This window comes from Nothoprocta perdicaria, unplaced genomic scaffold, assembly GCF_003342845.1.
Source record: "Nothoprocta perdicaria isolate Ctin4 unplaced genomic scaffold, notPer1 scaffold_76, whole genome shotgun sequence".
NCBI lineage: Eukaryota > Metazoa > Chordata > Aves > Tinamiformes > Tinamidae > Nothoprocta > Nothoprocta perdicaria.
Window position 1 is genome coordinate 972,820 of NW_020456043.1, and position 17,204 is coordinate 990,023.

General features: G+C 42.4%; 1 protein-coding gene across 1 annotated transcript in view; it reads left to right on the plus strand.

Annotated features, from left to right (window-relative positions):
* The window catches only part of CNIH1 (cornichon family AMPA receptor auxiliary protein 1), an 8,429-nt gene extending 1,868 nt beyond the window's left edge, over positions 1 to 6,561 (plus strand). Inside the window, exons 2-6 of the mRNA XM_026051490.1 lie at positions 495 to 672; positions 903 to 950; positions 3,791 to 3,903; positions 5,356 to 5,499; positions 6,381 to 6,561. Of these exons, the coding sequence (XP_025907275.1) occupies positions 495 to 672; positions 903 to 950; positions 3,791 to 3,903; positions 5,356 to 5,499; positions 6,381 to 6,408 (511 nt within the window). The 3' untranslated portion in view covers positions 6,409 to 6,561. The remainder of the gene's footprint in view (positions 1 to 494; positions 673 to 902; positions 951 to 3,790; positions 3,904 to 5,355; positions 5,500 to 6,380) is intronic.
* The last annotated feature ends 10,643 nt before the right edge of the window (positions 6,562 to 17,204 follow it).

The following is a 17,204-nucleotide window of genomic DNA, read 5'->3' on the forward strand; positions in this document are numbered from 1 at the left end:
GGCTCCCGTGCCCCGGCTCCCGTGTCCCCGCTCCCGTGTCCCCGCTCCCGTGTCCCGGCTCCCCGGCCCGGCTCCCGTGTCCCCGCTCCCCGGCCCGGCTCCCGTGTCCCGGCTCCCGTGTCCCGGCTCCCGTGTCCCGGCTCCCCGGCCCGGCTCCCGTGTCCCCGCTCCCGTGTCCCCGCTCCCGTGTCCCGGCTCCCGTGTCCCCGCTCCCGTGTCCCGGCTCCCGTGTCCCCGCTCCCCGGCCCCGCTCCCGTGTCCCCGCACCCGTGTCCCCGCACCCGTGTCCCCGCTCCCGTGTCCCTGCTCCCCGGCCCGGCTCCCGTGTCCCCACTCCCGTGTCCCGGCTCCCGTGTCCCGGCTCCCGTGTCCCCGCTCCCCGGCCCCGCTCCCCGGCCCGGCTCCCGTGTCCCCGCTCCCGTGTCCCCGCTCCTGTGTCCCCGCTCCCGTGTCCCCCCCCGCTCCCCGGCCCGTCCGCCCCTCGGCGCTTGCAGCCTCCCGGCCCCAGCGCGGCCGCAGCCCCGAGCGCGCCGCTTGCTCGCCGCGGACCACGCGTGCCCTTCCCGTGCCTGGCCGCGGCCTAACGGCTGCCTTCCCTTGCAGATCATCGCCTTCGACGAGCTCAAGACCGACTACAAGAATCCCATAGACCAGTGCAACACGCTCAATCCCGTAAGTTGGGCGCGGGGCTCGGCCGCAGCCAGGCTGCCCCGGGCAGGCCGCAGGGCTGCCCCGGGCTGGCGACACCAACCTGTTTCACAGAGCTCCCAGGGACACTCCCGTGTCCGACTGTTGCTTCCTGTCAGGCGTGAATATTCTGACTGTTGTTAATCTGCTGGTGATCTTGTCAGCTGTCCTACTAACATTCTTTCCAATCTGCTTTTTGCATTTTCGGCACAAAGACAGTTGAAAAGGTCAAAAAGATTAAAAGAGTCAAAATTGCACTAAAGGTGTGTACTGCTCTTTAGTTTAATGTTCTTAACGCCACTTCATTTTGTTAGGACCGTTTGTACTACTCTTAAGATGTTCTGTTTCTCGTGCTCGTTCATCTGCCTGTTGTCTGTTCAGGTTAACAGCGACCTCATGAACTTCCATGTTTTTTTGCCCGACAACTTTGCTTGCTCACCAGGTGAAGTGGGGAAAACTGTTACCTGCCCGTKTCCTGCATCCTGTCAGTCGCCGGAGACAGAAATAGACGCTGCTTCCCACACAGTATTTATTAAGCCCTGAGGTTGTGGGAGACTTGCTGTTTCTAAACATTGACCACGTTTGTTCTAGCTTGGCTTGAGGGTTTTGGTGGGTGTACCAACGCAGGCCTTATTCCCAGTTTTTGTGCCCCAGGACTGGAGATTTCTCTTGGTGCCCCCTTTGGGATGCAAATCTGACAGCCCTTGATTTGTGAAAAGGGTTTGRGCAAATTATCCCCTTGCGAAAAGGGTCTGAGCAGACTCTGATTTGGTGGTGACTTGGTGATTTGGTGGTGTCTGTGACAGACCACTAAATATTTATTAGTATTATATATGAAACASCCCGTTGAAGTGGCACCTCCTGCTCGTGGTTCTGGTATTGCCAGAGCAGCCAGGCTGCAACTTCCAGCAGCGCTTTGAAGAGTGAATTGTACAAAGTGGCAAATGAATTTGCAGTTGCTGGGGAGGAAGCAAAATTAACCACACACCTCCTGCCTCAACGAGGAGGAGAGGGCTCCTCCGGGGCAGCGGCGAGGTTTGCTGCCCGCACAGAGGCGCATCTAACAGTTTCCCCTGCTCTGCTTTACAGCCATTTCTGCCAGGGGGAGGGCCAGTTCCCATTGCTTTTGTGCATTATGATCTTATCGCAGCCAATGAAGTATTATAATGCGCATGTTTGAGGCAAATATTAACCTTCCGTTAACCCCCATGCATGGAGTGTTTATTTATATGATAGCTTCGTGAAAGGAAAATATTTAATATTCGGTATTTTCAGTTCTTGTAAGAGCTGATTAGATGTTAAGGGTAAAGTTGAGTTCCAAACTCTTAAGAAAATACAGTGGACAAATGGACAAATTCTGGACAAATGCACAGAAGTGATGTTTTCCTGCCCAAAGATTTAGTCACTCTGATGCTGAGAATTGCTGGCAGGATCAGCCCCAAACAGTAACTGCTCAGTACACCACTGATGCCTGCTTTTTTTTATTCTGGTCCTGTAGAGCAGTATCTAGGCTCARTGAGGTCTCTTGCTCCTCACAATGATTACCACGATAGAGTATGAGCTATTTTGGTTCCTAGAAAAGCGGAAGCAGTAAGGAAGGAAGACAAAATCTGGTGATAAGATTTGTAAGGGGCAGGTATTTTGGTGTCTGTGCAGGGTATGAAACCCAAGATATAAAGAAAAATGTGCTTTGAGATGTGTAACTTGTAGATCTAGATTTACATATTTCGGATCCGCTAAACCCGTTTCAGTCAGCTACTAAGCGCACTGTGCTTTGGGTAGCGAGGGTTCTTTCTCCCCCTCTTTATTATAATGGCCAAGTTGTGGATGGTAAGTGCACCAAGAATCTGAAAAAAAACCCTACTAAAAACCAACCAAATAAAAATCAGACCTTGAATCTGATGCCATTTCCTGATGAGAGCTCATCTCTGTTGAYGCTGATGCCATTTTTTGTTTGGTGCTTTGCTGAAGACACAGAATGTAGCAGCAGAGTAGATGGTGAGGATGTCTGTCTGCTGCTGCTCTGAGATTTCYAGGAAGGTATTTTTGGTGTTTAAAAGAAGAATCTGCATTGATGGAATGAAGGAAAACTCACAAAACACTGAATCTTGGATGTACTCATCCTACACAAAGAAAGTTATGTATATATGCACGTCTATATGTGTTTGTGTATATATATATACACACAGACACACACACACGTATTTTAATCCTTGATTTAGAAATGGAGATTTCTTTCTTGAGAGCTTTCAGTTAGTGATCCTGAGCTGAGCAGTCATAATTTTAAATTGCTTCTCTCTGAATTGTCCCGCAAAGCAAGTAAAGGTGCCATTTTGGGGTGAACCTGCTTTAGGAATGTGACTCTTGTGCTGGCTGCGAGCTTCCGCTGGCTCCTGCATGCACTTAACCTACATCTCTCTCCACGGGGCTCCATTCAGCACCTCTGATGCCACCTGGCATCTCACGCGTCCCGTGACTTAGGGCAACTGGCAGTAGCCCTGTGCTCTGCTGGGGCGCAGTGTCACCAGGCTGCATGTCAGGGACCCAAAAGGTGACCGGCGCGTGGGCTCCAGCCCAGCGTGCCCAGGGCTGCTGCTGCTGCCGCCTCCCCTGCGAGGCTGCCGGGAGCCCCGGGCCTGCTCTGCGTGCTAAAAACCCTGCATGATAAAGCCCTGCCTAAGGGATGCGTTTGGTAACAGTGTGAAAGCTCACGGATGGGTTAGTACCAGAACAAAGCTTGAAAACAGTGAAACACAAAAAAACACCTGCTGCAGGGAGCGCCTTTCCTGTCGACATTTCTGCGTTGCATGAGGAGAAATATCTTGATGCTCTCTTCTGTTATGAGGGCCATTTACAAAATGTAGAAGCTGTGAACACTGCACTTAGGTAACAGAAGTGATAGATATTTCTGCATCTTTCACATTGTATAATTTTATTTTTGGTTAATGAGTATTATGTGAAAACAGCAACACATCTATTGCTGGTTGTTGTTTTCACTTTCCACAGTTGTCTTGTTCCTATTAGTGTTTTTAATAATACTTCTAAACGATAACTTCACGAGTTTGAGTAAACAAAAGTTGTGACTCATGTTTTTCTTTTGCAGCTTGTACTTCCCGAGTACCTCATCCATGCATTCTTCTGTGTTATGTTTCTGTGTGCAGCAGAGTGGCTTACACTGGGTCTCAATATGCCTTTGTTGGCTTATCATATTTGGAGGTAATTTTGGCGAGTCCGGTGTCTCCGTGCTCCTTGTATCTCATTTTCCTCTTGCAGCGCTTCCTGTCAAGTGTTCTGCTGCTTGGCAAATAAAGATGCTTTCTGATAAGACATTCAGAAAGCTTGTATCGTGGTTAAATCTGAACCATTGCATTGCCTCCTCGGTAACATCTTTTTTTTGTCCCACTGTACAAGAATCACACGCTGCTGTGTGTGCAGTCCGCGGAGCAGGGACAGGGCTGCAGTGTAGGGGGTATTTGGGCAGTGGGGACTGTTGGTAACGGTGTCAGCCCTGCTGTCCTTGTGTCCCCGAGTCCCAGGCACCCCCGTGTCTGGCCAGCACTCATTTTAGGGGTGATTAGAGGCAATAGGGTTATGTCCCCTGGTCCCAGTGCAGATTAGGGGTTGACCTGCTGGAAAGCAGCTGTGYCGAGAGGGACCTGGGAGTCCTGGTTGACAAGTTGACCATGAGGCAGCAGTGCCCTCGWGGCCAAGRAGGCCAACGGGCTCCTGGCTGCAKCAGGAGGACGTGGCCAGCAGGGCAGGGAGGGGATYCTGATCCTGCCCCTCTGCTCCGCTCTGGGGAGGCCAAACCTGGAGCACTGGGGGCAGCTCTGGGCTCCCCGGGACAAGGGGGACGTGGAGCTGCTGGAGAGGGGCCAGCGCAGAGCGACAGGGATGGGGAAGGGGCTGGAGCAGCTCGTGTGAGGAGAGACYGAGCGAGCGGGGCCTGTTGAGCCTGGAGGAGAGAAGGGGGAGAGGGATCTGATCAACATGGACAAACACCTGAGGGGARGATGGAGGGAGGAAGGKGCCAAACTCTTCTGGGTGATGGCCAGTGATAGGACAAACCCAGGCTGTTCCATCTCCAGGTGAGGAAGAACTATTGTGTGAGGGTGCCCGAGCCCTGGCCCAGGCTGCCCAGGGAGGCTGGAGATCTTCCCTGCTCTGGAGATCTTCCCAACCCACCTGGGTGCGTCTGGGTGTCCCTGCTGGAACAGGGGCTGCGCTGGATGTTCTCTAGGTGTCCTTTCCAACCTCAGCCATTCTGTGATTCTGTATGCTGCCCTCTTATCTGTCATACCCAACCTTTTCTTGAGCAGTACCATTTAACATTGAATCAAAACACTATTTTCTTTTAAAATGAGATGTAAACTTGCAAACTTGTCCAATACTCTGCCAGCGAATGGCACAGTTTGGCCTGTCTCGCGGTGGGACAGCTCCTGCAGCACAGGGTGTAGAAACTCCTGAAAAGTCCTTGAACTTCAGCAGGAGCTGCGTGCTCCCCCAGCAGCTCACGACTCCTTTATGGAATTGCTCTGCTGGATGTGATTCCTTGCCTCAATTTGGTATGAATCGGTGGGTATGCAGATAGGGGGCAGGAAACAACATTTTCCTTTCTTGTTCCTGCAAAAAAACCCCCATCTCTTGCTAATTGTGTATCGCTTCCAGGTATATGAGCAGACCTGTGATGAGCGGCCCTGGTCTGTACGACCCTACAACCATCATGAATGCAGATATTTTAGCCTATTGCCAGAAAGAAGGATGGTGCAAATTAGCATTCTACCTTCTATCATTTTTCTACTATCTATATGGGTAAGTTCTGTTTCTTTTTTCTTCTCCCATTTAAGTCAGAAACTTTCTGATGGGGTTTGGCGTAGAAACATTGTACATGAAAACATAAATAACATCAACATTCTTGAATACATTGTAACTGAGGATTATTTTTCTGTTTTAAACACAAGTTGTAATTTGGTTTTAATTATTGATTTGAACCTCATTATACTTAAGTTTGCTTCAGAAAATCTGCCCGGGGACTTGAAAGCTCCAAGCCTTTCTTCTTCTAAGGCCCATTTAATAAATCCCCAGTATTTTTGTTGAGAAGCTGGAATAGTAATTTTCTAGTGTAAGAGGTTACTTTGATGTCAGTTCCTTTCTGTTAAAGGCAGAAGAGTCACTCCAGAAGTGGAAGGTGTAGGAACCAGAAAAGCCAGGGCAACCTCCGGGTTTCCTTCCTCCCCCTGCTCTCAAGCCAACAGTGGATTGAGCCACCCCTGTGCTGGGTGTTTGTGTGTCACACACCACACAACAGTGGGAACTGGCACGTGGTCCCCTTCTCTTTGCGTGCTGTAGCTCCTAYGACCTAACTACAACAGTCCAAGGCTTTTAACGTGTTAATTGACTTTGCGTAGGACTCCCCATCTTAATGTTGGTTGACCTAGTGACAGCTGAACTTGTACTGTCTAGTCATGTCTTATTTTATAATGCCATTTTTTTAGTTTTTTACAAAGACATTAAATTGCGTGTGCTGGTTTCTCTAAAAACTTCAGTATAGTCACAATCCATGTGCCTCACGGCAATTTATTTCTTAGAAGAATGTATAAAACTACATAGTATTTAACATGTTATATGTAGAGCTATATGTGTTTGACAGTAATCAAAATGTTTTATCTTAATATTTTTCTTTTATTTTTCAGCATGATTTATGTTTTGGTGAGCTCTTAAGAAGACGTTCAGTGAGCTTTGTTCCAGTTAAGTGCATGCAAAAGCCACCAAACATGGATTCTAACAAGAACCTGTTACCAAGACTAAATATGGAATCTGATGATTGCATTTGCATTAGAAAAAAATGACTCCCCTCTTTTTAAAATATTTCCACATTTTATACCTGTGGAAAGACTGTTTTCTTATATTTTACTGGGACAATGAAATTAAAGAAAATTAAATGTAAATTAATATAGAATTAYTTGGTTTCGAAACATTTTGACTTTGCACTCCATAAGGAACAGCCATAATCTTCAAGTAGTTATTCATTACTCTCCGTAGTATACTAGGACTTTTTCTTTTTTAACTGGGCTTTATAGTGGTTCATTTGGACTTGCAGATCCCCCTCTACCTAGAAATGAGCTGTAGCTGTGAAGTGCTTGAGAAGGACTGAAAGTTTTGCTTGTTTACCTGTAGGTGACTTCAGTCTTAGAGGTAAATACGTGGGCACAATTGCAAAAATCGTAGTTCTGTTTTTCTTTTTTGCTTTTTTTTTWATTTCTATATGGTTAAACTTTTCCTGTATTTGCATGACTGAGACATTTCCTGTATGTTCATCAAATATTAGCAYTGTTTTAATTTCAAGTGTATGTCATTATGATAGGAAGATGAATTGTCCACGAAGGAATGAGTTTAAGTAATTTTTTTATATGTCTGTGCAGTCTTAATAACAAATTGACAAAGTCCAATGGTAAAAGTACTCTTGAGTTTGAGTAATGCTACAGACCTTTTCAAAGCAGAAACTGAAATTGTGAAACTGCCCTATTGTTCCTTAGTGCAATAAATAATAAAAAGTCAAATTCACAGATGCTTATTTTTACCTGGTGCCTTGTTTTGTTTTATAAATTGAACAAATACTTTCTATATTTAACTGCTTATTTTATGATGTGAAATTGTATTACCTTTAAAAATAGAGTTCAGAAATGAATTGTGTCTTGAAAAGGAATATTTAATTTCCATTTTTTAGGCGTAGAAGAGGGAAAAAAGTCTGAGATAAATTGGTTCTGTTGCACTGTAAATTGTTACGATATGCAGCTGCTTAATCTAAGAATAATTGGGATTTTTTTCCACTTACAGAGGGTAGAGAATAAGGAAATAGTTTTCCAGTCTTGCTTTTGTATAGACTTTATTTGTTCACTTTGGTATTCTCTGATGCGAGATGCAATAAAGATTTTAAGAGCAGCTGTATTGGGCTAGACAAGAAATCTATGTAATCCAATACCAATGTTCTGGATACTGGTGAATAGCAAGCGGTTGAGGAAAACAGCATGAAACAGGGCTGCTATTGAGTGTTTTTTTTTTTTTTTTTTTCACTGAATAGTGGCCAAATATATTTGTGAGCCAGAGGTTATACATTCTTAACAGAGTTATTTTTCAGTAATTTAGTTGCTCTTTAGTTGCATCAGATGAACGATAAATCCTAGAGCAATGAGTTCTGCAGCAGAATTACTCAGTATGTAAAAACATTAGTTTGAAACTTCTATGAGTTCGTTTGGTACTTGTAAGCCCTAGTTCTTGAGGCATATGGATGATTTCACCCTTTTCACCTTTTCTATACTGGGCATGACTGAATGGATCATCATCTWTTTTCACTGCTGAGAAGTCTGTTTAATCTCCTCTTGAATGGAAGTCATTGCAAAGCCCTGAATATCCAATTTGCTGCTTTAAGATGGAGACCAGAACTGATCTCATTATGTAAGATTTAGATACACGGTAGATTTAGTGGTGCAGGTTTTCTGTCTCTGCTTCATGTATTATTATTATTATTAAATATACTGATGGATCAAGCTTAGTTATAGAAAATCAGCTATACCTTCAAGTTCTCCTTCCTTAAACGTAACATAACTCRCAGCTTACTCTGATGTATAGATTATTTTTCTCCTATGTGTTTCTTTGTGTTTATTGAAACTTAATTTCACTCCCCTTCACTGCTTGGGYATTCAGCATTGCAAGATCTTTTAAAATTATCTTGGACTGTTCCAAGCAGTTTTGCAGCAGTTTCAGGCTTTATCTCACTAATTACATACCTCTGAAACTCTGTGAGGAACCCTTCTTTGCAGCTTTTTTTCTCTTGTTTAATCCATTTTTTTTTTTACCAGTTGTTAATTGTTAAGAGGATTTTATCCCTCACCCAGTGAGTGTGGAGCTCTTAAAATATTTTTTGAAAGGCATTTTGTAAACTCCCAAATATTTTCTTACCACATCATCTTTATTTTCCTGCTGTTTGCCTTCTTCAGAGACCTCTCAGTCATGCCTTCAGTCTGCATAAGTAAAACTAACCAACTCTTTCTGGTGTTTGTGTATTTATCGATTTGTTATGGAAATGAGATTTACTGGCTTATTGCTCTAACATCTCCTTGGGTTTCTAAAAGCCCTGTCATTCCTTTACAGCTGCAGGCTTATTTTAAAGCAAGTTATAGACCAGACTAACTGTGATAATAATTTTGAAGTTCATCTGTTCTTCTGCAGCTTTTATGATGATGGCATTTGGCCTTCAAAGTCTTTTTTGTTCATGGATTTCTTTTAAAGTTGYATTTTTGTTATTTGTGCAAACTCATTATGTGAAAAGTTGTCATCTTCTACATCTTGCTGCAAGAACAAAGCTATAATTTATGCTGCTGTTCCTTTGTTATGCCTGGCTGGTGAGCCTGAACTTAAGAATTTTGGTTGGTCAGTTCAGCCTTCTCAGCTATCGTAARACTTGATTTGTTGTGAGGGAAGGCTAGAAAAAAAGGGGATCAAGATGATGTGAAAAAGAAAGAACTTCAAATCTGCATAGAGAGATTAGCTAGAAAAAGCTACCTTCAAAGGAGAGTAATAGTCTAAAGAACAGGCCACTCTAAGGTAGGCCTATTGTTTTTGTAAGAGTATTTCCAACTGTGGGCCTGACAGTACTTCAACCTGTGCCTTGTAACTGCTCAGAACTGTCTGACAGTAGAGTTTTATTTCAGTGGTTTAGCTGCTCTTTAAAGAAAGAGTATTTTTCAGAATATTTTAGTATTAGTTTAATAATAGCTTAACAACAAACTTTTTCACTTGTTAAGATAGTACCTTTCATAGTCTTAGATGAAATCTGATAGCATTTAACTKCTGAAGATTACCTCCAGCTGTGAAATAGCCTTTTCCATCTGCAACACTTGCACTGACCTGTGGATTAGCAAATTCAGACCCTCACAGTGCAGCAATAAGGCATCTTTACTTGAAAATTAGGGCTTTGGGAAAGCAGGGTCTCTGGCCAGTCCAACCATCTGCTTATGAAAATCTTACATAGTCGGGAGGAAAGTGGGAAGGGAGAAAACACAGCCAGGCTTTAAAAATGTAATTTAAGAGAGGATCCCATGGGTACTTGCATATGAATATTCCTGAATGTAGRTTCTGAACATAGCAAGCTCACTTGCTGGTATAGTTCTGCCAGTGAACGTTAACTCAAAGCCAACCCTAGAGCCAAAATACTTACGTAGAGTCTGTTCTGCCTGCTGTGGCTGATGAATCCAGGAGAACTTCAGAATTCAGAAGATCTTTAAACTGTCCAAACATTGTGCAGAAAGGTCAGAAGCACAAGTTAAAACTGAATGTTCTGGGAAAACAGAGCCTGAGTTGTTATAACTATCAAAGGAGTTAAGAGAACCGTGTTTAGAAGTGCTTTTAGTGCTGCTCATCTCAAAACAAACTGTGCATGCTAGTTCCTGTGCTAACCACCATCTGGGTACACAGATTTGACCCTTGGACCAGACRGTATGCATGAACAATCCTTCTGAAAGCAACTGGTGCAGGTGTATGTACAGTGTATAGCTAGAATTAGTCCTGCATTCAAAATGTAGATCTGGTATTAACTACTTTCTGGAGTTTATGGAGTTTTGGAGTAGGCAGAGGGAAAAAAGATGTAACATCTCTTCATCTATCAATAAGTTCCTTGCTCAGCCACCTTTAAAAGTCATCTGCTGTATAATTAGTAGCTAAATTCCTTCCATTGCAAGGATTAAGCSCTGAACAGGGGAGAGCCATGTATTTTTTTTCCCTCTGATTTAAGTGGTAGAAGTATCAGGGGAAAGAACAATGCACATATTGATTTAAGTAGTCTAGGTAAATGATCCCATGCTGTGCTAAACTGGAAAATTGTTAGTCTGCTTTAGCACTGGAAAAAGAGAACAGTAATAGGCAACAATTAAACTAATTTAACCTAGATGTCTTCTGATAATATTTAACACTCATTTGAGTGTTTCTTTTCAAATAAGGTATTAAAAAGCTATAAAAACAAACAAACAAAAAAAAACAAAGCCAGCAAAGCAGAGTTCAACTCAAAATTGCAAGTGCTATGGTAATGAGAAAATTTCGCAGCTTAAATTTATTAAAACTTCATCAGGATACATCACTTGTTCCTGACAGCATCCAAGTGTTAAATATGAGGTAAGACATGTAATAGTTACTGAAGACAAGCCCATATGACTTGTAGGGCACCAGTAGGAAGATAATTAAGGCACTGATGATTATAGACTGCCAAAGAGCAGATGAAGATGCTGTACAGCTTGGAGCATTCCTCTCTCCTTCCCCATCTTACCCAGGTTGTTCTACTCAGTTTTATATTATAATACCATTAATTCAATAACCATTTTAAAAGTTACTTGATCCTTCAGAATGAAAAATATAACCATCAGACACACATTAGATGCATCTTGGCTAGAATCTTACGATTTCTCATAAAGGGTGCACAAACTCAAAGGCTAGTTGGGAGGCAATTTCTAAAGTATCCCAGGAATGAACACCCAGTTAATTCCCTTTGCATCTTCTGACTATATTTGTTTTTTTGGCGATATCGCCACCTCTTCCTTCTCTAGCCATGCAGTGCCTGATGCCCCCTAAAAGGAAGCCTAGGATGCTGAGCAGTAGATCCATCTTCTGTTTCTTGAGAGAATGTCCCGGGAAGAAGGCAGAGGACAATCCCAGCCCTGGAAAGAGCCTGAGGACTGCCCTGAAAGTGGAGGAGTCAGAGCAACACTGCAGGGTAACTTCCTATCACTGAAAGTTTGTCCCTCCACCTTCTCAGCTATACCCTTAAAGTTATACCATGACATACCTAGATCACTCACAACAAATAGCTTCTACACAGGCAGAAACATTACTGTCATTTATTTGCATCCTTCTCAGAAATGGGATCAAAACAATATTAACTAATCTGCTACCTGTGTCCCCATTGTAATGACACTTAACATTGAACTAGAGTTTGACTCCTTCAGACAGGGCTGTCTCATGAAAAGGGGTCTGTAAAACARCTCAGTTCATCAACCTTTGCCTTCCTCTTCTCAGTTCTTTTTGAGACATGAGCATCAGAAGCACTGTAACAGCTGAAAGATTTGTTTTTAAGGAGGCTCTGTAGAGCCATGCTTTACACCTCAACATAAAAAAAAGGATACAGTTCTTGTTTGAATATAATCAAAAGGAGCAATAATAYGAGTTACTTACTGCTACAGAAATTAATATTCTATCTCCCTTTTATTCTTCAGGCCCTCATTAACTAGTGTCTTTTAAGAGAAACTGCAATTTAYGTCTCTGTTCATGTATGAAAATAAATCCAGAAGTTCAAGGATAGAAAAGGGCAGGATCAAGGGCAGATCTTGTTATTCTTTAAATCCTACTCCAGATTAAGGTTCAATAACAGACRTGAGCTAGTGATTGCTGCAATCTTCTGCATCAGCAGGAAGCCTCAGGATTTTAGTGGAGGTCTGTGCAAGCAGCTGTCAGCAGGAACATTCAAAGACCACAGATCAGAGAGAGCACYTTACCATGAGCTCAGCTACAATGATGTCTACAGAAAAGGCTTTTTAAGAGTGAAATCTGCACTGCTAGAACCCACTGAGGCCCATAGATACATTACCCTCCCACTACATCTGCTTTAGCTTACAGCTCATGTCATATATGAGATCATCCAACTTAGCAACAAGGAGTTGTGTGGTGCCATTCAACACACATTAAGGGTTTGTGGGACAGAGGAAAAAAAAAAACAAACAAATATTAAAAAAGGAAGATTCCAAAAAGTGCACAAGGTGAGAGAAATAGCCTTCCTCAGCTTGAATGAGTCACTAAGCAACTATTGTTATTTGACAGGATTCCACTGCAACTGGTCATACATTTGGGRAGAAGTTCATCTTTTACATGGGCATGTGAGGAAAGGGAGGCAACTAAAGCCTAGTTTTATTACTGTTTTCTGGTTGCTTTCCAGGCGGCTTCYGAAATTTCCAGAGTTCTGCAGTGCTTGGCAGTATTAGGAGCATCTCCATCATGAATAGGATATTGGTGCACAAAGATGCCATACTGATGTAGACATCTAAAAAGTTTGGAACTTAGTRCTTTAAGAGCTCTCCTCTGGTATGAAGAAAAAAAAAAGCATATTCTGTGTCCCACAGCTCTTTAGTTCCCTTGCCAACAGATTAAGGCACTCACAAATAAACAAAGGACTATCAACCTTAAGGATAAACAGAGCTATGATTAACCAAGCTACTTAGTACTGATTCTCCTCTTTAATCTTTAGGCAGGGACAGCAGGAGTCAACAAGTTTTGCTCTGAGCAGCATTAACTTCCACAGTACTGCCCTTGGCATTTGCCTTCAGGTAATGAGAGCAGTTTTCTCACAGGAAAAGGGAGATTAAAGGTTTGTGACTCATCTTGATCCCAGCTGTTTTGAAAATGCCCTCTCCTGCACACAGTTTAGCAAGGCTCCTAGTTAATACGAGACACACACAGATGCCTATACAGGTCCGGTCAGTATCAACTACGTAGTCAAATTTTGTATAATCTAGTAGCTTGTAGAGAATCCACATAGAAAGTCGAGTTGCACACTCGCAAGAGGCATTCAGYACTTGAATAACAATTTAACATGATGTTTGCTCTGTCTCCAAGCACAGTGTTATTAAAGCTTGGAGAGACACAGCTGACAGACATTCCCCCAGGAGAATCTTTACAAAAACTGCTTTGCATTTTAACATCATTGTATGTTCAGAGGGCAACTAAACAGAAGAGAAACAAAACCAAAACCACACCCTACTGTACAAGGGTTAATTTAAACAGAACAGCATCACTTCTAGAAGTTGAGCCCTACTTTAGATAGGTACCTCCCATTTGTATCTTTAGACCCAAATAAGAGAAAGAGAAGCTCCAGTAGTCTGTAAGTAATAACTAATGCTTTCAGTTTACCTGTGTATTTTTCTTATCCATTGCCTGCAAGTGAGGCAGWTACACACTGACTAGATATGCAACTCACCTACACCCTTCTGAAGATCTCTCCTAACATACTTAAATGTGCAAAAAAACCTACAAGTTTACTATTTTAGGTAAATAGTACCTAAAACTTTTACTATAAAAATACTATTAAAGTAGTTTTACTATTTACTATTAAACTAATACTTTACTATTTTAGGTTAATAGTTTACTATTTTAGGTAAATTTTAGTWAAGTCACAGTTAGGGAATGACTGCTACAACTAGTGGGGTGGATCAGAACCAGCATTAAAAAAAAAAAAAAAACCCACACAAGTTCTGTTATACATACCCACAGTGAGGTATGTATAACATACCTCAGATGGTCTTACCTGCAAACACACTACTGCAAATACACTTATCTGCAAATACACTACTAGTGCAAAGCATTGAAGTTTTGAATTTTATAAACGGAGTGAACACTACAGTGTAAATAAAAAGATTGGCTAAAGAGCATTCTGATTTGGGTAGCTTCCTGGTAGGAAAGGCAGATTCCTGTCTGGAATATCCAGCACCAGCCACATTTAGAAATCCTCCTCACTCTCCCACCCCCAGCATATCACAACTTGGTATCTTTTTGCTTCACACTCCCAGGGCATTCCGCAACTCCTACAGAATGCTACACTGCTGAGTAAATAGAACAAGGACTTTGAGGGTACTAGGTATTACCCATCTTCAGCTTGAGACACACCTGCAAGATTCWGCAACCATTACTTGAAGTGAACATCATTCAGGAATTGAAGGAGCAGGCAGGAGTCAAACATAACCCAGCAGGAGCACAGAACAAAACACTAGAATTAATGATTTTAATTGTCTGAATAGAAGAAGGTACTGAACAGTCATTTTAAAGGAAAAAAAATGATAAGTTAATTGAATTTTAACAMGTTCCTGCCACAAACTGTTCTAATATTATTTCTAAAACAAAAAGCCCAGCATCCAATACAAGTAACATGCTTATCACTACACTTTCCCCCTACCCTTGATCGGGGATAACAAATCCCTAAACTTGTGCCAAAACATTAGGGCTAGGGCCTGCCTTCAGAATTCCAGTAACTAAACCCAGACCAAGGCCCAGAGAGCACCTAACACCTCTACATTACCCCCACAGATCCAGGGACCCTGAGGAACACTCACCATAATTCCAACTTCCCCGTCATTCTGGAAGGTTCCCCAACCGCCACCTCACCCTGCACCCGCCCACTGGCTGCACCTCATTGGCTGGTGACTGCTTATCTTCATGCTCATTGGCTGAGGGCAGAGTGGCGGGAAGAGGAAGGCGCTGAGGGTGAGGAAGCRGCGGCCTTGTGAAGCACTGAAGTAGTTGGCGTCCAAGAAGCTACTCCTTGCTCGTTGTGTTTCTTTTTAAATCGTTTCTAAGTGAAAAGTGGGTGGAATTAGCTTCATCCCACTGCTCGCCACCTGCTGAATTGCTTCTAAATCTCCTTTAAAAAAAAAAAAAACAAACAAAAAAAACAAAAAAAAAAAAAAAAAACAAAAACAACAAAAAAAAAAAAACCAAACTGGGAAGTCGTTCCAGAGACAAATGGGGCTAATGAGCATCAGGTGTGCTTGAAGTGCTCCCTAGAGGCTCTGTGTTCCAGGAAGATTTCTGCCTCAGTGGTGCTAGGACAGGTTTTTCCTTGTAGTGGTCTGCTTAATACAGATGGAAAGGAGAGGAGGTGTTTGAGGGAAAGAGGGACTCCTCTTGAGAAGAACCCTGTAAGAAATGGTCTATATCCGTGAGGCTGGTGTCCAGGGCTGGAAGACAGAGGTGAGCTTTTTACCTTACATGGCAAAGGAGAGATATTAATTTAAGTGAGTAGGATTTGATGGTTTGGTAGAATGTGAGTGCCTGCTCTTCTAATGCATGTAACACCAAATAGTCCTGCATTAGCAGGACATTGAGCTTCTGAGGCTCTCAAACCCACGTAGATGTGTAATAACCTTGCTGCTGGTGCTGCTGCATGCGTGGTCGATTCCCAGCTCCACCAGTATGGGGACAAAAAGCTGAAAATGCACCTAATAATAAGTGCTCCCTCTGTGGTARCTCCTCCCGGAGAAATTAAGAGACTTAAGATGTGCCCCTGTCCTGCCTTGCTACCTGCCTTGCCTCCAGTATTCCTTTATATATATATATATTTTTTTTTTTTCCCAATAATAGATTCCCTCCTTGAAGTATTAGAAAATAATTTGCAAAAAGACAGATTAAACAACAAGATTTTCCAAAGACCCGGCATTCCAGGCTTTAAATGCAGGAATATATAATGGGTTTGTGGTTTGGCAGCACAGTATCTATACAAAATTTGTAATGTTAGAAAATAGTAAATGAAAATYTGGTCAGATCTGGTGGGTTAGCTAAGAACTTTTAAATGAACTCACTGTGACTGCTGTGAAAACAATCCCAAACAAAATGATGTGGGTTTCAGGTTATTTCTGTTCTTTGTTTCCTAACAAACAGTCAAGTTCTTAAGGGCCAGCCAGCTTTCAAATGTTACTCCAGTTTAAACAGACACATGGCGCTCAAATTTGATTCACCAAATCAAAGTGAAGATATTCCCACCTTGAATTTATATAACCATGGATTTGGGTAGTGTTAGAAGTCTGAATGCTGGATAAATAAGGTTAAGCCTAACCTGGCTTTACTGACCTTACGATGAGCCCTCGTCCCCGGGGACAGCAGAGTGCTTCACATGTGTAGTATTTTCCAGTATTTTCTGTCTTCTCTTATGCACTTAGATTTTCAAGACAAATTATTTAATTGATTTACTTCAGATAAAAGCCTGTGAGGTAACTAAAATATATTCAGTGGAAATAGGCAGAGACAAGCAKGAAAAAGAAAACCCAATAATTTTATGGTATAAAGCCACCACAAGAATCTCGTTTACAGATAAACCTTCATTGAACAAACTGCATCCTTTTCTGCAAGGAGTTGAAATGAGATAGGGAGTATGCAAAGCACCATGACATTTTCACTGGTAAAATTACTGGTAATTGATTATTCCAAGCAAAGTGTATGTAATGCTGAAGATTTGATAGTGTCTCAGGTATATTTCATTTTCTGGAAGTTGCTTTTTAGTAAAACTAATGTATCTAGTGTTCCAAGAGATGTACTGTAATGTCTTTGAGCACATGTCACAGGTGATACTGTCAGAAGATGCCCAGGGAATATCATTTCAATTTTTCAGATTGTTGTTTTTGGAGGAAAAAGACATGGATGGAAACCAATTTCAGAACTTTCAGTTATCCTTTTTTTTTTTTTTTTTTTTTTTTTTTATTCCCCCTAGTAGTTATACTCACCCACTTCTTTCTCATGTCAATGTACAGTTCTATTTTTCATGAATTATGGCACAGGAATAGTTTCCTCCAACACAAAATACATGTTCAAGAACAGCAGCTGACAGCTAATTAAAAATGCTCGACTTTCTATTGTGTGTTTGCAGAAAACTCGAGCATCGCTACCTTATAAGGCTTGCAGTGTGCCTCACAGTAAGGAAACCAATGGAAAAT